Source organism: Notolepis coatsorum (assembly GCF_963971535.1).
Source record: "Notolepis coatsorum genome assembly, chromosome: 7".
NCBI classification, from domain to species: domain Eukaryota; kingdom Metazoa; phylum Chordata; class Actinopteri; order Aulopiformes; family Paralepididae; genus Notolepis; species Notolepis coatsorum.
The window spans coordinates 73,138,624-73,161,696 of record NC_140171.1 but is presented as its reverse complement, the minus strand read 5'-3'; the positions used below and the strand labels follow the sequence as shown (position 1 = coordinate 73,161,696).

At 42.1% G+C, this 23,073-nt stretch overlaps 2 protein-coding genes across 2 annotated transcripts in view; both read left to right on the top strand.

The window, feature by feature from the left end:
- Positions 1–12,309, top strand: part of uchl1 (ubiquitin carboxyl-terminal esterase L1 (ubiquitin thiolesterase)) — a gene marked incomplete at its 5' end in the record, with an annotated part of 30,644 nt that extends 18,335 nt beyond the window's left edge. The window contains one exon of the mRNA XM_084318305.1: positions 11,076–12,309. Within this exon, the coding sequence (XP_084174431.1) occupies positions 11,076–11,159 (84 nt within the window). The 3' untranslated portion in view covers positions 11,160–12,309. The remainder of the gene's footprint in view (positions 1–11,075) is intronic.
- Positions 12,310–15,604: 3,295 nt separating this feature from the next.
- The window catches only part of LOC311231676 (LIM and calponin homology domains-containing protein 1-like), a gene marked incomplete at its 5' end in the record, with an annotated part of 132,518 nt that continues 125,049 nt past the window's right edge, over positions 15,605–23,073 (top strand). Inside the window, one exon of the mRNA XM_084318304.1 lies at positions 15,605–15,718. Coding sequence (XP_084174430.1) covers positions 15,605–15,718 — 114 coding nt within the window. The remainder of the gene's footprint in view (positions 15,719–23,073) is intronic.

The window sequence follows — 23,073 nt, the reverse complement described above, 5'->3', positions numbered from 1 at the left end:
AGAAACAAATTGTAAAGCGCTTTGGATAAAAGCGCTATATAAATACAGCCATTTACCATTTACCAAAATACCTGTAAATCACAGTAAATGGGTACAGGTCAGGACATAGATTTTCTTATAACACTAAGTATAAGTTATATTTAATATAAATATAAATAAATGCATATACAACACATTCTCAAGATGGATCACTCTGATTAGAAAAGAAAACCCACAAGTAAAGTGTACATAAATAGCCACTATTTTTAATATATACAAGAAATATACATGGATTTACAGTTACACAAATGGATGTACGATATAAACTGGAATAGCGAACAATATCATGTGTTGTTGTGATACATCTATGGTAATTTAACATTATATTCTTCTAGTACCTCCATTATGGATTAATAGCCTGGTCTGTTGACATTTGCAATATCAGCAACTGTTGATGAAGATTAAGTACTTTAACATTGTAAACCAGCAATCTGAGGGACACAGAGCAGCATAACTGGACCACTTTAACAACCTTCAGGTCAATCGAGGGTTGAATGCACTGAAATACAAGAACACCCTATAGAATATGTACTGTACTTTTACTTTTGAAACTTAATACAGTAGTGATTTTAATGGTACATAATTCACCCACAAACCTATTGTTGGGAACATTCTAGAAAATTAGTGCTGCCCGAACATTCTGGAACGTGTGTGATGTCATGGCAGTACATTCTAGAACCTTAGTCCTGCCCGATCATTTTGGAACATTGGTGATGTCATAGTAGAACCTTCTAGAACCTCTAACATTCCTATTTAAGCATTCTGTTTAGCTTTCTAGTAATGTCCACCTTCCATTGGGGGAGCCTGGTGCCCACAGTCCGGCACTCATCTGGAGTAAGAGGGGAGGAGAGAGGGGTGATGGATAAGGGGAGGGGGAGAGGTGGAGAGGTGAATGAGGAGAGAGGGATATTATTATTATTATTATAACTTATTTACTGTTTACATCGTTGTCCCTGTTGTTACTGGTTTCAAGTGGCACTATGGCGTCTGAAGTGCATCGAGCATTCTTAGTGCATGTAGTAGTATTCATGTTATTAGTATTCTGTTGTATGTAGTAGTATTCATGTTATTAGTATTCTGTTGTCTGTTAGCCAGTTCTTTATACTAGCCAGTTCTTTATACTATCAATGGTGGTCACTACATTACATCTATAACTATAACCAGGGGAGGAAATTAGGCCACTTTACTCGCCAATTGCGAGTATTTTTTACGTTTGGCGAGTAATTCATGAAGAGCACTCGCCAGTCTGGCGAGTACTAGTAATTACAAAACAAAACAAAAAAATCATTCTGCAATCTGCTGATTCGCTCACTGGCACAAACCGAACTCTGACTCCCCCTTGATTCCTCCCATTTGCGCCACATAATAATCAGACCATAACCAATGAACATCATCGTTGTACAGATGCGCTCTAAGCTCCTCCAATGAACACTCATTTTCTAGAAGACGCCGCCCATCTAGCGGAAGTGGACAGACCACTGCGCGCAGACCTACAAACTCCTGCCACCGGCAGCCGGCTTGACAACGTAGACAAACTTACAAAAACACATCAGTGGATGAAAATAATTGCATGTAGAGTCGTCGCTTTCGGATATCAGTGCGGTCTGACATGGGGGCGAACAACGGCACGCGACGCGTCTCATTCGAGTCGGATGAGAATGACAAGTCAACCAGCATTAGCCGGCTAGCTACCTAGCATGTAACAAGCTACCATAACGCGCATTCAACATAGTGGACGACTATACTGAGCGGCTTTGCTTAAATGCAGCCGAGTGACATTTTATTATTACCGGGTTTCCCCCCATATCAATTCACCACTCGCCCATATGCCCTTCACAACGGTGATGTTGTCATACTTGGCATTCAGAATACACCTGCTGAACCCCTAGCGTTGTCGATTCGGTTCCAATGTATTGTCATCTTACAGCACAAGTACAGTACAACCAGAATACATTTGGCATACAACCAGAGTGCAAATGTAACAAGTCAAGTTCAAGTTGTTTTATTTAGCTATTACATTACAGTGAAATGCTTGGTTCTTTCACTGCCCAACCCAGTATTGATTGATTGATTGAAAACTTTATTAACAGATTGCAGAATGGGTACAATACAGTACAGCTCAATACACACAATTGTTAAGGGGATGCAGACCAGAGAAGGACTTTCGTCTTGTTTACATCAGGGTCCCCCATTTCAGTCCTGTTTGCTTAATGCCTTGTCCACTTCCTCCACACGGCAATATGCCCTTCAACCCTGCTCCTGTCAAACCTGCTCTTTCCATTCCCTCCATCATGTCCCCCCTTTCTGATGAATATTTCCTGCACTTAAGAGTCAGACACACATTCCTAGTAGTTGAGCTGTGATGAATGAAAACTTTATTTAACAGATTGCAGAATGGGTACAGTACAGTACGGCTCAATACATGCAATTGTTAAGGGGATGCAGACCAGAGAAAGACTTTCGTCTTGTTTACATCAGGGTCCCCCATTTTCAATTCATCATTCAGTATAACCTAGACCAGCCCAACCCAGCATCTTTCACTGCCCAGTTCAGCCCAACCCAGTCCAGAATAGTTCCCTCTTTCATGTTAATATGTGATTTAATTATGTAATATTTTGAAGAGTAGAGACAGTGTGATTAATTTACTATGATTGAAAATCAATTTAGACGAAGACGTACAAAGAAGTAATTATCACAATTAGCGATTTTTTTTGTCTCGTAAAAAATCTGTTTGGCTGGTAAAAAAAATCAGATACTTGCCAGTTGGCTGGTAAGCCAAAAAGTTAGTTTCCTCCCCTGACTATAACTGTCCTTGTTGGTCATCATTTCCACTGTTATGCACCTGGCTTGCGGTAACGTTGCTGACGTTATGATGCAGAAAGCTAACCTTATGATACAGAAGGCTCACGTTATGATGCAGAAAGCTAACCTTATGATACAGAAGGCTCACGTTATGATGCAGAAAGCTAACCTTATGATGCAGAAATATCTGCGGTATCGTTACATGTTGGCAGCTAACGTTAGCTAACTGGGCTGGATATACGATGGCTAGTTCGCAGTCAAAGTCAAACGTTAGCAAACTAATAGTTTGGTCTACGTTTCTAATAAATGCCGTCAAATATTATGTCTTTATGAATTGACCTTACCTTTGAGCAAACATAAGTGTCCTTGGTAATGGTCTTCACATTCAGTTGTTTATGTGGTCGACGACGCAACATAATCCATCGCTTGCATTTCTCTAGTTTTCGTTTGGGCTTCGGGAAAGGTATGAAATATACTCCTCCATCCAGTCTTTCAGGGTACCTGGTGTCCGAATTACAGGTACCCCACGCACAGCGTTTCACCATTGGATATTAGGTAGATAATAACATATAAACTGAACTCTTACACAGTGGTTTTGATCACAGCCGTCTGGTTTGATGCGCCACAAATGGCTTTTCTGCTGTTGACTGAGTTTTCTGCAGCGATGATTTTTGCTGTGATATGATTGGACAAATTCTATTTTGGGGCGTGGTTTAGCGACAGGTCTATTGCCCTGTTGGGGTGATGGGGACACTGTACCAAATTCCCAGATCAGGTGGCTGACATCATCCTTCCCCTTAATTGTCAATCTTTGTCTCCTGAGCTTTCAGTCATTGTGTAGTGTATTGTGTGCCTGGTGCCAGTGTATGGCAGCCATTGAGCCTGTGTATTCCAAGGTTGGGTGCTACACAGTGGTAGGGAAGGAGGCAATTTCCACCCTACTTTGTAAAGCACTTTTGAATTAATTTGTAGGCCTAGTTGAGCAAAGGTCTCTTAGGGAGGTGACTTACAAGGGAGGAGCTTGGTGCAATCAGTGAATTCAGCTATAGTAGTAAGTTATACCTGGAAAAGTGAGGTAATATTATATTTGGGGTCTAGAGATTGGAGGTATTGCAGTTAGGGATGCCCCGATCACGTTTTTTGCCACCGATACCGATCACCGATTGTCTTGAGCCATATCGGCCGATACCGATTGTTTTTGATTAATAAAAAAAAAAAAAAAAAATTATAAAATATATATATTATATAATTAGACTTGTAGTTGTATTATCTGCGAGACAACGCCACCACGCAACAAGTCAAAATGCTCGCTATCTCCACTGTCTGTGTGTACTCTGCTTTGATCAAATCACATTCGGCTCTGCAGATTTACCCTAGGCTCTGCAGATATACCCTACTCCCTCAGCTATCCCCGTTAGTGACTGCGACGCAAGCCGGGCTTCGAATATGCATCGAATGAGTGTTATAAGACATTGATATCAGGAGCTGTCTGTAGCTACTGCTAGCCGGAAATATAACGTTAAGACAACGCCTCAGTGAACTATTTAGTTGAATGGGACATTTCGTTTTGAACAGTGAGCTAAGCTAACGTGAGCTAACAGAGGTATCATACACTAGTACTAGATAACTAGACTATTGCTGGAGCATTTGTTGATATCAGGAGCTATCAGTAGCTAGCCGGCTAGATACCGTTCAGTTAGACAATGCCTCATCATGTATTAAACTAAAAGTGAATAGTTGACTGGGTCATTTTGTAACGGTAGCTAACGTTAGCTCATGGAGGTCCCGTCCCACTAGACTAGACTAGACCCGTGTTTACATGCGTGCGGGAGGAGCTGGAGGAGGAGCAGACGCGCAGCACTGTGTGCAGCTCCCGGTGTCTGAGACAGAACTCAGCGAGTGAGATCCGTTTTGACGATCGGCGAAAATAAAGCATTATCACCGATCGCATATTTATACTGATTATCGGCCGATAACGATCGGTGGCCGATCGATCGGGGCATCCCTAATTGCAGTAATTGGTAAAGAAAGTTAAACTTTGGAACGATCAATGGATTACTTTTTATCGCAAAGCTCCTATGATGCTGCTGACTTTGTGCTTGATTGATTGAACACTTTAACAGATTGCAGAATGGGTACAATACAGTACAGCTCAATACTAACAAATGCCAAGAGGATGAAGACCAGAAAAATACTTTTGTCTTGTTTACATAAGGGCCCTCTATTTTCAAGACATTTATGACATGCAAGACATACAAATATACGGTACTGTGTAAGAAAAGGAGATCATAAAAAAATTTGTGCTGTGTCAATACATTAAAAGAAATTAACTAATCTCAATTTTCTGTAATTAATCTAGATTAAAAATCACATTTTTCTACTTAAGACCGAAGCTTGTAACAGATATTTACTTGAGTAAAATCATGGAATTAATGTAAAATCAACACAAAGTATATTTAGATTCAAATACTATTTTAATAGCTTTCTTTGAATACAGTTTCTCTCCTGTGAAATACAAATGTTCAACAAAACAATCATGCCTCAGCTAGACCTCTTTCTTATATCCGCGGCGCTAACAGAAATAAAAACAATCCAGGCCTATGTGTGCAGATTGGCTTAGAGTTTTGATTGATTGAAAGTTTTATTAACAGATTGCAGAATGGGTACAGTACTTAAGCATTACATCACACGCAGGAGTGGTTTGTGACCAATAAACCATGCCTAGGGGTGGTTGTTAGGCCCGAGGCGCAGCCGAGGGTCGTTAGACCCCCCTAGGCATGGTTTATTGGTCACAAATCACGACTGCACGTGGTGTAAAGCTTTTATACAACTGCCAGATTCATCCAACCTTATTTCTATACAATAAACACACATTAATCGAAGATTTATTGAAAAAACCATCCGCCAGAAAAAGTAGTTCCCACAACTCCATGTGGAAGCAGCTTGAAGTGCATCCAACCAAACTAACACATCCAACTGTGTATTATTGGAATGATTGAGAGAAGTTGCCTCATGTGGAAGCAGCTTGAAGTGCATCCAACCAACTAACACATCCAACTGTGTATTATTGGAATGATTGATTGAAAATTTATTAAAACGTTTTCTTTGCCCTATAGGAAAAAAACGTTTTCTTCGCCCTATTTTTTTATTTATTTCTTTTAGCCTAAACTTAACCAGTTGGAAACCAGGGGTACAGTAATAAAATTAGCAATCAACCAATCAATCAATTCAATAGACCATGCTCACTTAAAACAGCGCTGCTTCTCTCTCAGTCTGACTCCCCCGCTGTTGCAGACAGGAGTGTGTGCGTGTGTGTGTGTGTGTGTGTGTGTCACAGTGTGTGTGTGCGTGTGTGTGTGTATGTGTGTGTGTGTGTGTGTGTGTGTGTGTATGTGTGTGTTTGTGGGTACGCCAGCGTTGGACAGTGTGAGAGAGAACGCTGCAGTCGGAAAGTAGGAAGGAAGAAATTTAAATCAATCAATTAATCTATCAATCAATCCGCGATTTTTCTTTTGTTCTAGATTGAGTCAAGACCCATCAATTACATCATCCAACATTGTTTAAAATACTAACACATTCCCCTTGACAGAATCGCTTTATATTTAGTCGTTATGAAGCTATCAACATATCCATTTGTTAAAGATTATTGTCCGCCATCTTGTTTTTTCCGACGGAGTGATCCGGCGGAGTGATGTGATTCAGTTGTGGGCGGGTCCTGGGACCAGGAGCGTGGATTGTGAAGGATACATACGTGTAAATGGACTGTTTCAGCCAATCAGAATCGAGAAATTTGCATGCCGTTGTATAAAGCTCAATACACACTTGTTAACGCATTGAGTGCCATGCCCCTTATACCAGATAACCCCTTGAGTGCCAGCGCTTTAGTCAATGGGAGGTCGGGGATATTTGCGAACGCTTAAACTATATCTTAAATTATGGGTCTAAAACACCCCTCGCTTATCAATTACTTGCTTGCAGTCAACATGTATGAAACGTATTGTTTTTTCATTGGTACATTTCCGTTTTATACCGTTTTGAATACGAGTATAGTTTCGGAGAGTTCTAGTAATTTCAGAGCGATTCCGCGATAATAACCCTTTAGTGGAATACACAACACGTTGTAATTTTTCGGCTGATTTATGAATAGTTTTCAAATAAACGCTAGATTATCGATAGTATATGTGTACTTATGCATGCTAGAGAAGCGGGCTGAAAAATCTATTATCCATGACCTGGTCAGCGCTAACGTCATACACGCTCACACACAGACGCGTTGTGATCGCTATGAAAAAAACATCTGATTAACCCAGGGGTCGGCAACCTTTACTATCAAAAGAGCCAAAAGTCCCACAAAATAAAATGCTCAGGGAGCTGCACAACCTATTTACCCTTAAAATGAAGATAACGCAGTGTATAACGTTTTATATATCCCCAAGCATACCCCACATTTAGCATAAAACACCTGACAATTGCATACCCAAAGTAATTTGCGATTTATTATACTTATAGCACACGTTTGTTGCATTAACACTTTCAGTGCCCAGCAGGGGGCGCACATTTAGTGCTTGAATGCCCACCATCCACTTCAATGTTAGCATTAATATCGCCTAATCTATGTTTTAAATTATGGCTGTGTCTAATCTGCCCGTCGCATTATCAATGACTCATTTCCAGTCAACATTGTCGAAGCGGATTGTTTTTTTATCGGATTTCCGTTTTATAGCATTTTGAAAAGCCCTCGTTTTCACGGAAAAAACAAAGATTCCATGATGATCGCCCTGTACTGTAATATTCTAGAACGTTGTCATTTTTCGGCCTATTTATGAATCGTTTTCAAATAAACGCTAGATTATCGATGGTATGTGTACGTGTGCACGCTGGTGCCGCGCGCTGAAAATCGATTCTCTCAGTTCCTGATCGCTCTTACAGTCAAACAGCCATATCACATTATAGGGGAAAAGCTTATATCTCCGTGAAAACGGGTCTGATTATCCTAAAACTGGTCAAATAGTAATAGTAAATAATCTCCTTACCTGAGATCAGATGGTATCCAAATGGATTATTCCAATTCCTGATCGCCATTACAAAAATAGATCATTTTATTGATCCCACGCGTATACTGTAAAACACATATTACACGCTGTGCTGAGGGTCCAGAATGAATCTGATTGGCTCCGGTTACATGCGTGAGAAGTCAAATGTGGATTCCGGAGTTTTTTTTTCTCATCCATTTTCATCAAGTCCAATCCAAAATGGTGCATTACCATCTGGGAGACGATAGGGGGTGCTTTTTTCACATCTGAGCGCCTGGCTGGGCAGGATTACCAACGGTAGACTAGGTTGATGAAATATGAATTCAGATAATAAATAAAAATAAATAAAAAATAAATCCGAGAATTCTCGTGATGGGCATTCAAAGTGTATGGGATTTATAAAGCAAAAAAAAGAAAAATTTGTGACTTTTTATTGCTGTTTTTACCAGTTATAACAAAGGAAAACCTCAAACTCTTATGAAGAGGAGAAAAAATACTGGCTGTGTAGACCTATTTTAAAATAAAACACAGAACTATGCAGCTCTATTAGAGTCCTTCCCTTATTTGTGGAAAATCTATAAAATAAAAAGTACATTTTTCGTTCGCAAATTTCGCACCACATATCAGGCATACAGGTAAGCCTGCATCGTTAGTCGTGAAAGCAAATTAATCTGTCCACGCTGAATTAAACCCTCTATTTTTCTCAGACTTTCCTTTTTTTGGATTTATCCATGGTTAGCTTACTGGGGGGTCGGAAACTCAAGATTAGCCACTTGCAGACGGCAGGGAGAGGCGTGGGGTGTGACGTACTGTATATTTTAGTTGATGAAATATTTTTGTTGACTAAATATCTTAGTTGGTGAAATATTTTTTCATTTCAGTGTCGGTGACCTCGATCTCCAAAAGAAAAGTTTAAAATATTTATTTAATTTTTTGGGCCAGGGAGCCGCAGCTGATTGGCTAAAGAGCCGCATGTTCTGCAAAAAGATTAATCCAATTCCTGATCGCCATTCCCAAATATTGATCGCGTTTATTGATCCAACGTTATAGTCCGAAACACATAATCGACGCTGCTCTGAGGGTCCTCAGTCAATCTGGTAACACGATACTGCATGCCAGAGATGGGAAAACCCTGGACCGGACTTTTTTTCTGCCACCCAATCCAATCCAATGATGTGCATTACCATCCGGGAGACGATAGGCGTCGGTATTTGCCCTTTTCGAGCTCGGACCCATTCACAATGATAACGTCAGGCTGGATGGATGAAAATGTATGGATATCGCTAATAAAAGAAATAACGATTAAATAACGAGAACTCGTCATTGGCACTCAACGCATGGCGAGTTAAAAGTGTTAAGGGAGGGCGGTCAGGTGGCATGGTGGAGATTGCGCTTGTCACCAACACAGGAGATGCTGAGTTCGGGCCCAGCTCTCGGCGTTGCTACCAGCTTGGCTGGTCGTTCATACTAATACAATTGGCAGTATTAGGGGGTGGGAAGCTGGTGGGTGGGAATCTGGCGTTGTGGACAGCGACGCCTACAGGTCGGGTCTCGGTGCTTGCTCAGCGGGGGCAGGACTTGGTGGAGATGGCGTGCCCTCCCACGCGTTACACTTCACCAATGAGAGTCCTCGCTGCCAAGTGAAAAGACGTCACTGGCAGTCGCCACACGCATCGGAGGAAGCGTGCGGTCGGCTTCGGGATGCCCTTGTACCGACTCGTAGGAGAACATGCATACAGCAGCCAGGTAGGGGAGAGGGGGAATTGGCACGGCGACTAAATTGGACGGGGAGAAAAAACTGAAAATCGGAGAAAAAGAAATAAAAAAATAAAGAAAAGTGTTAAGGGGATGCAAATATTCAAGCAGAAATACATAATGGTTAAATGAGAAGACATGCATCATTATGGATGGTCTGAGATGACACTGGGACCTGTTGAAGTTGTAGTGAGTTCTTCATGCAAGAAATCCCTAAAATACCAAAGATGAGTTCAATGATAAACTAACTAGAATCCATCAAAGCACATGCAAGAGACTAGTAGGAAATGTCTGGGAAAGGTTTAGTTTAGGTGCCAGCAGCTGCTGGTTCCCAAGGGTTCACATACTTATGCACACAAGGATATTTCATGTACATATATATATATTCAAACTATTTGTTTTCCTTCAATCATGACATGCTTTATCGGGAAATGTATCATAGATGAAGATATAATAAAGGTTCATCTGTGAAATATTTGAAAAACTGACTATTCCAAATGGGTTCACATACTTTCAAGCAACACTGTATATTGATGAGCATAGTACTACCTGGGGTGTCACCGGCAGGTGTGGTTAATGTGAAGTTAGTTCCTGTACAGGGAAATGTGAACAATATTTATTTCATACTTCTAATCTCAAGCTGTTTTACAAGAGGGCATTTTGCATCCAATGGAACAGAACACTTAGCATTTCTGTACATTAGAGAACTTTTTTCTAGCTGGAGAGCAAAGTTTGCCCAATTTTTTTTAAATTCTCATACAGCTCTGAATATGAATGGCTTGTGGATTCAGAATTTCAGCAGCCAATTTAGTCATAATAGAAAATACTGCTTGAATACAAGGCAAAATGGCTAATATAATTCACATACCTGTATGGCCAGCCACAGCTAGACTTAAAGGTGCACTATGTAGTTTTGGGGAGAGTTGGACAAGTGAGAACTCTTAGGATATACTTCAATAACTGAATAAACAAACGTTGAGTGTGGTCCCTGGAACACTGAAGCTAGAAAGCTATGTGAAAATGTACTGTTTAACTGTTTTACAAAGGCAGGCCAGACTATTTACTTTAGAAACATTATAGGCTTACTTTTTGTCCACAATGCCTCAAAATTATAGTATGATGGATAAATATGACTTGTAAATTAATTGCAGGCCCTGCGAATGTAAAGCACCCCCCTCCCCCTAAACTGCATAGAGAACCTTTACTGTTAATTTCAAGCCCTGGTCATATCACAAAAATGAGATTAAGCTGATGAAGCCAACACAAATTGAATGTCCAAATTCACTATATGAATGCCACTTTAGGAGCTTTGCTCAGAGCCCCCAAAATCATTTCACTGAGTCCGCCACTAGGGGGCTCTGAAGATTAGACTGGTGAACACACCATGGGTATGGTGACTATCTACACACCGTTCATTTATCTTTCTGTTTCTCCCTCCCTCTCCAGGATGCAGCAAAAGTGTGCCGTGCCTTCATGGAAAGGGAGAAGGGCGAAGTCCGTTTCTCTGCAGTCGCACTCTGTCGCAGTTAGACTACTTGGCAAAATCCATAGACGAGAACCAAAATCCCCCCCCCACACACGCACATAGATACACAAATGCACAAACACGCAACAAAACGATATCCACTTGTAACACAAACACCTGCGCACACTATGCACTGCAAAGCACATACACACACTCACACCAGATATTTGAGTATGTGCTGCTTATACACACATCCCAAAACACTGCTGCACGTAGATGATGAGCTTGCCCAGGCTTTTTATGTGATGTCACTTTTGCAAGAAAAATTCTGCAGTTTTTTTTATTATCTTTTTTATATATATATATATATATATATATATATATAACACTACTGGACTTACTGAGGTTAGATTCCATCACTGCCTGTGTTTGTTTGTCCGTTGAGTCTTTATGTCTATGTTATTGTTTTGTATGTGCCTCTGTGCTGGACCGTCTTTTCACAGAAGATGGGAGTGAATGTACAAGTGCCTTCAGTGGCAACTGGGTATAAAGACAGGAGAGAGAATGAGAGTCAGACAGAAGGGCAACAGTTAAAACCCCTGCAGTTCAAAAGTGTGGGGAGGAATTTGACTTGTTTTAAATGCCAGGCGTTGGTGTGTGGCGGGAGAGTTTTGTGAAGGGTCGTCATTGTTTAGAGCAGCCCGAATGTGGCTTGAAGGAATAATCTGACCGCTCTTCTGTCCAATCCAGTCAACTTCTTTGGATGAGGCACACTGGCTGATGTTTAATACAGGCGGAGTTACAATCCTTTGCCTTTCAGAGTTCACTTATCTTGTTTTTTGGGAGGGGGATGAATGTGTTTTTAATGGAATTTGTCAGCTCGCACTTTATTTAGACCCAAGCACTTTTATTGCAAAATCTACAAATACTTAAAACTGTCGATGTGCAATAAAGTTGTAACAAAAACATTTCTACTCAAATTGGAGTCATGGATTCAGTAGCAATTTGAGTTCAGTTAAAGGGCTTGCACCCAAATAAAGTACTAGTGTTTGTTGGGATGATGATCGGTTATGTTTGTGAGCTGATATTGTTTTGTTGACTTCTAGGCTGTGTTCCATCATTTGCCTTTCTGCGGCTCCTGCGGCTTTCCAATACATTACAATATTGTAGATTTATTGGCAATGCAGCTTGTTTTGAACTCAATAAAGCAACCCTTAAACCTTACACATGCCTCTTTGAATTTGTGTGTTTAAGAGGAGGTTAGAAGGTGTTTGTGCATGCCCTGCAGAGGAAGAATTTCACTGCCATTGAACATGCCAATTGTACTTTTGACTTTTATCCTTGAATCCTCTTAAGGAAAATCGAGCAACACAGCAGCTTCGCTGTTCAAATATGTAAGATTTATACTATTTAGTGAAATATATGAAAAGGGAATAAAAACAAGAGGATCCTCTACACAGATATATAAATGTTAACTTGGTTAAGCAGTAATGTACTGACTGATTTGCAGGTAATTCTAGACTACGCATGTAAACAATGTGCAGCTGTCAATACAGAACAACTTGCATCTATCAGACTAGAAAATAAGTGTGCAGCATGTCTATTTTACTCTAATGTTTACAAATATTACCACCATAAACAAAACATTTTACATCTACAAAATATGGCAAATTCAATTATAGATTTTTGGTGGTGTGGCTACTAAATTGAGCCTTTAATGAAAAGCATTCCTTAGTCATTTTGATGTGTGTGTTGCTGCTTGTGTTCGTCCACTTCCCTCTAAGCTATTAATCATGTCCTTTTCTTGGAACTAGGCCTGTCACGATAACACATTTTGCTGGGCGATTAATTGTCCCAGAAATTATTGCGATAAGTGCTATTATTGCGGTTTTGAGAGAAATTATTTTTTTGAGAAATGTATTTCCCAAAAGTTTTCAATCAACTTTTTTTTTACTAATAATGATAATAGCATAATAATGCAAGGAAACCATTTCAAAGTGCAATAAACCTTTATTTAACATTGGAAGACATTTTAAATATCCTAAATTACTACCTAACCAATCAGATATGAGGTAGCGTCAGAAGCAGAGTAACCTCGTTCCCAGTTTTATCTCCGTGAGAGCAATGATAAAACGAGCAGAGCAATGTGTGTGGACAAGAGGCGGGTTGCTACGTTTACTGTAGGAAGGGGCTTTTAGACCCATGTTTTTATTTTTTGCTTCGAAAAGAGGGACATCCTCTCAATATGCGGGACGTGGGACATTCGGTCAAATGGCTGTGCAGTATACAACCAAAAGCGGGACACCTGGTCACCCTAACTGTGGCTCGCGTTTGTTTACTGTGGCTCGCGGATTATGTGATGGGCAAGCTACTTGGAAAATGTAGTAAGCTACACTACCAGTTACTCTCGATTAAAATATAGCTCAACAATAATCAAATAAACACAAATATATACTATCTCTATTGGAATGGAGACTTTTCAGCACAGGATAAACTAGGGATGGGCAAAAAAAACAGATCGATTGATCACATGATGTACTTGAGTACTCGTGGAGGAAAACGCTGTACAAAATAAATGTCTTTTCCGGTGTTTTAGACTTTGCTCTTTTATTTTGAAACCCACCGACCGGAAGTATTGTTGTTATTATCCTAGCAGAACCTATGAGCGGACAACTTGTGTCGTCCGGTTCTGTGTTTTTGAGCTAATGATAAAACAAATGTTGAGATTGTTGGTGAACAACTAACCAAGTTTTAACGTTAGCTACTAACGTTAGATGCAGCTACTACGATGAGGAGGAAGCGTCATAGCATCAACGCTAGATCTTTAATCTTTATTTAGCAGTCCAGTTTCTCCGGGCAGTAGCGTATAGCGTTTGTTCACGCTACATCACTACTTGGGTCTAAAAATAGCTACACTACAAAGAACGCTACTTGGTTCAAAAGGAGCGACGCTACCATCACGCTACTGAGAAATGTAGTTAAGCTATGTAGCGTTGCTACTGCCCAACATACGCATGGTGCTCACAGGAGCTCCCGTGCTGTACTCTGTAGTAACGCCAGCGGCCCGCCTCCCCACACGGAGAGGTACTGGTTCCCGCCTCATTAAAACAAACACGCAAATAGCAATTAATTGTGCCCGTCAAAATCATTGCATTCATTTTCATTATTGCGCGATAAATTGATTTATTGCTTATTGCAACAGGCCTACTTGGAAGCAATGTTTGTTGTGCATAGTTGAAATGTCAGGTATCATGTGCTCTTCATCTGCCCTTTTGGCTACAGTACATATGTAGCCTTACGACTTTCCAAAAGTCAGGGATGTTAAAATCCTATTTGCAGTTTGGTGGATGTTGAAATCCAATGTGTCCTATATCCTGAGATTATTTTAGTATTGATGAAGCCAGTGGGAGTCCAAGCCCTAACCCTGCCCATTACTGTGCCATGTGCTCTACCACGGCACAATACGTTTTTTTCACAGGAAATCCACTATTTTACAGATTACCTTTATTTTTCTACTTTAAGTGTAAATACCATAAAACTACAGTAAATTACCTTTTTATCAAAATATGAACCATTAAATAAAGGTTGTAGTATTTGATTTTACTGTAATTTGACAGTAAGTATTTGGAAACCATTGATGCCAGACATTTACCGTTCTTGCAGCTTTTTTTTCTTACAGTGTAGGAACATAGGTTTTCTTCTTCTCACAATGTCTTTGATCTTGATTCTTTACCACTCTTCACCACTCGCACTAGTCTCGGCTCACACCCGTCCTCTCATTTCCTCTCACACTCTTATCATGGCCATAGAACCAGATGACCCTCTGCTCACTAGACTAGAGGGGGGGAGAGGTCCCACCATGTCTAATTGTTAGGCTACAACATGCAGCCTGTTAGACCACCTACTCTAATTCAGCTGTCGAGGAAAGAAGGAAGGAGACAGAAGAAGTTATATTGGTCAGCCTGTTTACCCAGCGCGTCGCCGTGGATACAGAAGCGCACTGAGAATCAGCTGCGACCTTTCTGCGCGTTTGAAAGAGTAGGCGCGTGACGTCACGCCACAGTTGACCGGAATTGAAGCTGGGAAATAACGAGACACCTTTTGTAATAATAACCCCCTCCTCTCTTTCTCTCTCCCTGCCACCCCGCACGAAAGATTCTTCTCTGCGCAGTCCCGTCCCGTTTATGCGCGCGGCGGCAGTGGCTGGTCGGTTTAGAAATAGTTATTTTGAGTGTCTGGTTCGTGTTGCAGTGTGGTCTGTGTGGGAGAGGGCTTCTCTCCATCTCTCCGCTACAGCGCAACGGAGATCCGTCGGACAGGTCTAGCAACTATCTGTGCGCAGAGCTGTGTGTTTACGGTAAAAGCGAAGAGGATAACGGACCGTTTCCCTGCGCACCGCGGAGAAAAACACCGCACCGGACTGTGTTTATCATATTACGGACCTCTCAAGGTCTGATCATTCGCTGCTCTTGATAAACGGCCTGCCTGGTGTCGGTCGCCGACCAGAGAGATGGCCAGTCCCGCAGCGGGAGCACCGAATAGCCCACAGGAGGACGAACCGGAGCCAGTCGAGCCCAGCCACCCCGAGCCTGCTGCTTGCCAAGAGGCACAGAAATGGATCGAGGTAAGCGCAAGCCTAGAATATATAACTATCAAGCATGTTGCCCAGTAGGCTACGCGGGGCAGCACGCAGTGTGGTTCGGGGGTTCTTTCGTTGTGGATCATTTGAACAGGGGATATAAATACATCATTATTGCACCGTCACCTGTTGGGGACCGCTGCGGTCTCGCTGGTGTCGGGTTGCTTCGCCTCTGACAATGCGGGACATCATGGTTCCTCTTGCATGTTGGAATGCATGGTGGGCCACCGACCGTCAACTATATGCACTTGCATGCATGTTTCAAGTTTTAACACATGGCGCCGGTTCATAAAGGGAATCGTTTCACCAATGCGCTTGGCCCTCTTTTACATAGAACGGCCCAACGGGGGATGATCTTCCTACGCATGGCCTCTTTTCTGGGCTGGTGTGTCCTCTTGACTCCTATGTATTGTGCTCACTTGTTGATGATTATGAAGCCACACCATAGAAAAGCCTATGTTCTTCTTGCCAAGAGGAGCAACGCCCCCTTTTCAGGCGCGAGGGGATTCCGGTTGCCATGGTTATGAAACCGGGCCAGTATTCACGCACGAGATGCTGCAATGCACGACATTATTTTGCCGTGTGGTTCACTTCCATAGCCACCAAACAGTGGCCCTAAAGCCTCCGAGAGTGTGCCCGTGCTAATGTGTATAAGCCTACTTTGTGTGGTCCTGTTTTTTCCCTGCCTGTGGGCTGTGGCCAAAGTGACCTATTTTTCTTCCCTCAAATCAGGCTTATACACGTGAAAGTCATTATTTTTATATTTTCGGGGGGGTCGATTCAGGACCACACTCCTACGCAGAGCTGTCTAGCTACAGTACTGTACGCCTGTACTGTACATCACACAGTCCAACTCTCTGCGTAGGAGAATGATTCATGTTCAACTGATTAATTTCCCCAACGAAATAAACAATTATATAGCCTACGTGTAAAACATAAAAATATGCTGAGATTTTGGTGCAAGACCAATTAGGAACATGATACAACATGATACACAAAAACAAATAGCAATAATTAGTTATATTGGACAATTGAAGTAATCCTGTGAGCACACACCAAAATTCGTTTAGCTGTAGAGGTGTATTGATTGATTGATTGAAAACTTTATTAAAAGATTGTAGAATGTGTACAATACAGTATGGCTCAATACACACAATTGTTAAGGGGATGCAGACCAGAGAAAGACTTTCGTCTTGTTTACATCAGGGTCCCCCATTTTCAATTCATAATGAGATTTATGACATATGAAACCGGTCTTATTTGACATGCCCTGAGTGGGAGTCGAACCCCGGTCTCCCGCGCCGCGGGTGACATCGCAGACCACTATACCAAGAGGATGACATTTTTTCGGGATTCCCACGGGATGGGAGTCAAATTCACTTTGAATCACGTGATTGGGCAGGACCGGGAGTAAACGTCAACGGGAGCAGAAGGGAGTGGGAACTATGACAACAAAATCAATGGGATTCGGGCGGGAGTGGGAGGGAGTGGGATCAGTCTCTGTGGGAGTTGGAGGGAGTGGGATTTTCTTTAAACTCACTCGGGAGTGGGAGGGAGTGGGATTATTTCTGTGGGAGTGGGAAGGAGCGGGAGTCAAAATCCACTCACATGTCAGCCTCTCTAGTCTGCAGGCCCGGACTGGCCATCGGGAGCACCGGGAGTTTTCCCGGTGGCCTGGCCTGCACAGATTAAAAAAAATAATAATAATAATTATTTTTTTTATTTATTTTTTTGCCAGGCGATTGTTTCTAGTTGTGGCGGTGTCGCGGCGTGATAGTTAGATAACCTAGATGGGTGGGGAACAACCAGGATTTCACTGTCTGCCACAGAGTTGGAGAACTATCTGACTCTCTCTCTCACGGCCGGCGGACAGTGGTGCAGTGCTGGTATAACGAGGTATAACAGCGTTTTACCATGGTCACTGAGGCTGAAGTACGCGCAATCGCGCACGGATATGTTCCCGCGTGTACGCGCAGTCACGCACACAAAAATCTGCTGTTCCCATTCGTTGTAACTAAGTACCGGCTCCGGCGGCTCGGCCCGCGGCCACCGTTTTTACATAACAAAAGCACAGGTAGAGTAGGCTGACCAAACGTCCTCTTTTGCCCGGACATGTCCTCTTTTCACGCCCTGTCCGGGGGGCGTCCGGGGGGGGGTTATTAATTCATCGAAATGTCTGGGGTTTCACTGTTTTTCAGTTTCAGTTTCACGGCCCTTTGCGAGCATCTGAAGGCTCGGGGCTGCATTTTTCGCCGAACATATAAATTACAGAATAAAGCGCTATTCGTTGCCGTTCGAATGCCATCTGGATCGCCAAAATCCGTGCCTCGGTTCTCGAGTTACATGCCGATATGTCAGGCATGCGACTTTTTACATGGCATTATCCAACCGGACTCCCGGAGAAGCATGCAGCTGCAGAGCCGCAGAGCCAGCGGCGCTCTCTGGACCGCAACACTTTAAGGACCCACACTTTAAGGACCCTCGCTTCCATTGGCTGATTTGGGTCACATGACCGTCCCACCCAATGGCTGAATTGGAGTATTGCACTGCGGGATTGATTGATTGATTGATTGATTGATTGAAAACTTTATTAACAGATTGCAGAATGGGTACAGTACAGCTAAATAAATACAATTGTTAAGGGGATGCAGACCAGAGAAAGACTTTCGTCTTGTTTACATCAGGGTCCCCCATTTTCAATTCATCATAACATATATGACATACACGACATACAGATAGACAGTACTGCTACATCTATACATTTATGACATATACCAGATTTGCAAATACAGTACTGTTTGTGATACAAAAGTTTCATACGCTGCAGTCGCTGCTACCTTTTTCAGCTTCTCTATTTCAAGGCAAAAAAAATAAAAAATCTGTGCCACGCGCGTGGAGCGTTTGACCTACTGTCAATTTGCCACTGCACCACTGCCGGCGGATCACACACACACAATGGAGCCGTGCTGCCGCTTGTGATTGGTGGAGGCGGGACCAGGCGATACAACTGATTGACAGCGGAGGCGGCGAATGGAATGGCAGACGGCACTCAGATGCAGAATAACAGCCAGGCAATGAGCCAGGTAGTGAGGGACTCGGGAGAGATACAGTAGAGCGAAAGTCAATTAACGTTGATGTCAAGATGGACAGTGGAAGAAAGAGAAAGGGTGGAGGAGAGAGAGATAAAACAAAGAAAAAGAAAGGCCCTTACAGGAGAGAGTGGTTAACTGTATTATAATAGTAAATAGAAAAATATGTTGTGCTCTTGCTTTTTTCTTTTTGAAGGTGGAGAGAGTAGCATTGCTAGTGCCACAACAGTTTTATTTGAGGTCCATAACAGTAGGCCTACATTGTACTAAGCAATTGTTGGCTCATTAGTTTGTGATTCACATGCACTAAAATTCACCAGAATGCAGGAAATTAAGTCTTTGTAACAAAAAATTTCCTGGTGGGGGACCCCCAGACCCCCCGCTTAAAAAGTGGCCTGACTGGGGCTATATTTCGCGCTATATCTCCCGGTATGAATTATTTCCCCAGTCCGGCCCTGCTAGTCTGTATGCCTTTTAAGGGGGAGTGAGTTTACTTGCAGTACCGCTATGTGCCACAGTCACTTCACAACACTTGAAGTCCATCGTGACTGTGGATACAGACCCGGCGCCATGGGCGGGCATTAGGGGGCCGGGCCCGCCCACTGAGTCACCTGTGCCCACCCTGGTAATTTTTTTTTTTTTTTGCCACTCTACTAATGAGTAGCCTGTGGAGGAATTTTTTTAGCTTTTTTATGCACCTTATTTTTGTCAGTTCAGTTCAGTTTGTCAGTGAATTCAGAAGTGTTGAATAAATGGAGAATTTTCAAAGATATAGAATAGAATAGAATAGAAATGTATTATCCTGAGGGAAATTTGACACTGCAAATCACTCAACATTAAACATTTAGACAGAACAAGTCACGAATAACAAAACAAATGGCCTAAGAATAGAATAGAATAAAATGAAATAGAATAAAAATAGAATAAAAGATACAGTAAATAAATACAGTAAAAATATACTGAAGTCTACAGTAGGTGTAATATTGCACAGTGCTGTTTAAAAAGTAAGAGTCCAGGAAGATGGTAACTGTCACTCTGTGCCAGGGCCGGACTGGGGAAATAATTCATACCGGGAGATATAGCGCGAAATATAGTCCCAATCAGGCCACTTTTTAAGCGGGGGGTCTGGGGGTCCCCCACCCGGAAATTTTTTGATACAAAGACAGCATTCTGGTGAATTTTATGAGCCAACAATTGCCTAGTACAATGTAGTACTCTTATGAACCTCGAATAAAACTGTTGTGGCCCTAGCAATGCTACTCTCTCCACCTTCAAAAAGAAAAAAGCAAGCGCACAACATATTTTTCTATTTACTATTATAATACAGTTAACCACTCTCTCCACCTATTCAAACAGAGCAAGAGCACAATACCATATTCACTTTACTGATGCACTACCCATCAACAGTTAAAATAGCCCTTTACACAAACATTAAATAACAGACCTTTCATTGCAATACTATAATAACAGTAGCCACTGCCAGAATAGTGACACATGTATCGCGTGTGGTGAGCACACGCATGCATGCACAACGAAGACAGAAGATTGCGTTGTCTCAATCATTTTAACTATAAAATGAGCTCAAAGTATGAGCTCACTGACTGAAATTTCCAACAAAAAGCATCAATTGTCAAATAATATTGATCACATTAACTAGACTAGATGTTTTTGAGGAAATTAGAAAGGGAACAACAACTTAACCCTTGTGTCTGATCAGATTCTTATTTTTTTGATAACTTTACAGTGATTATGTTTGTAGCCAATGTGGCAAAGGTGTGTAATCTTTGAATTATCTTTGAATTATTTTGACTTTCTCTTTATCTGCCATTCCATTCGCCGCCTCCGCTGTCAATCAGTTGTATCGCCTGGTCCCGCCTCCACCAATCACAAGCAGCAGCACGGCTCCATTTCTGTGTGTGATCCGCGTGAGGGAGAGAGAAAGATAGTTCTCCAACTCTGTCGCAGACAGTGAAATCCTGGTTGTTCCCCACTCACCTAGGTTATCTAACTATCGCGCCGCGCCGCCGCCACAACTAGAAACAATGGCCTGGCAAAAAAATAAATAAAAAATTATATATATATATTTTTTTTTATATAATTATAATTTTTTTGTATCTGTGCAGGCCAGGCCACCGGGAAAACTCCCGGTGCTCCCGATGGCCAGTCCGGGCCTGCTCTGTGCTCAGTGATGCAGTGAGGCACAGTGATGCATTGTATAGTCTGATGGCTGTCGGAATGAAGGACTTCCTGTGCCGTTCAGTGCTGCATCTATACTTTATAGTAGGGATGCCCCGATCGATCGGCCACCGATCGTTATCGGCCGATAATCAGTATAAATATGCGATCGGGGAATTCCGATAATTAGTCATATTCGCCGATCGCGGAAACTGATCAAGTGGATATCTCACTCGCTTGTCTCAGATGCACAGGACCTGCAAACTGCTCCTCCTCCCTAGCCCCGCCCGTACCCGTGTAGAGTTTGTAAACACAGAGTCTAGATAGTGCATTCGACCTGAGCTAACGTTAGCTACCTAGCTATCGTTACTGTTTAAACAAAATTACCCAGTCAACTATTCACTTTTAGTAGGCATTGTCTAACGGTATTTAGCCGGCTAGCTACTGATAGCTCCGGATATCAACAAATGCCCCAGGAAGTCTAGTAGTCCATGTTGATATCTCCGTTAGCTTGCGTTAGCTTGCGTTAGCGGACGTTAGTTCACAGTTCAAAACGAAATGTCCGATTGAACTAAATAGTTGTCTTAACGTCATCTAGCCGGCTAGCAGTAGCTACAGATAGCTCCTGATATCAATGTCTTATAACATTGATTGAATGCGTATTCGAGCTGAGGGCTTGCTGAATGTGAAATGACCAAAGCATAACGTTACCAGACAGTGGAGCTGTTTGCAGATAGCGAGCATTTTGACTTGTTGCGTGGTGGCGATGTCTCGCAGATAATACAAGTACAAGTCTAATTATATAATATATATTTTATTAAAAAAAAACTTTTTATATAAAATAATTTTTAATTTCTTTTTAATCAAAAACGATCGGTATCGGATCGGTATCGGCCGATATGGCTCACGACGATCGGTGATCGGTATCGGTGGCAAAAAACGTGATCGGGGTATCCCTACTTTATAGTATTGCTATCTGTCCATTCTCATTGTCACTTGAGTTCATAAACCGTCCCTTCAAAATGGCTTAAAGAAGAAAAAAAATCCATCAATAGATTGTCATTTTATAGCGCCGTGAATATAAGCTTTATTGCAGATTTCGTCTCATATTTTCTGGAAAGCTAGTTATGGAGCTAAAGGCTACTAACGTTATATTCAACAGCATTTCCGTTTTATATATGCTAAAGAAATAACACAAACTGCATATGATCCAGGCTCTCCCAAAGCATGTATGGATGAAAGGGGGGCGGCGGGGGACGGCGTTTAGTATTATTGATTACCAATACAGTGTCCGTGTAACTAGCCACATTCACTGATCGAATGCTTGCGTCTCACAACAAGGTCTGATCCGGCTGTAATTTAGGTGAATAAAGTCTTACCGTGAGCCCGTGGGATAGCCCCGGGCATTTCCCCGTTATCGATCGGCATCTGGTAGATCGATATGTCCATTGGCTGATGATAAATCCCATTATTCCATGGTGAAATCTGCGATTCGAAATGTAATCAACGGTGCATGCTGTTGGTTCGGGATCAGGGTAATATGAAACGCCATTGGAAGGTAAACATTTTTTTCCCCCATTCGCCCACATGGTATACTGCAGTGGAGCGATGGCGCCCCTAAGAGGATCTGGCCGGTATTGCATGTTCGCGATTCCACAGACGAGGGTAGATCTGCAGAGCCGGTCGGGGATCTTGATCCGGTTATTAATATGGAATAAAACAAGAACAACTTGCCACGGCTATATACGTGCCTCTGGTCCACAACGCATGGCACCGAAAGCCGTATATATACGTGGCCGGTCCCCATTGTGTTAAACAAGTCAAGAAGAAACATCACAATAAATCAAGAACAAAACAAAAACACCATAAAGTCCAAAAAATTTAAAATAAATGCAACACTCCCAGACATACCCCACGCGAAGGTAAGGAAAAACTCACTAAAACCTAACAATAGGAAAAAATGCACCATGGGCAATGTGGAGGAGAGAAACCTTAGAAGGGCCATTCAAGGGGGGATCTCCCTTCTTAGATGTCGGTGATAGTAGTGTTGCAATAAAACAACAACAACATACAGCA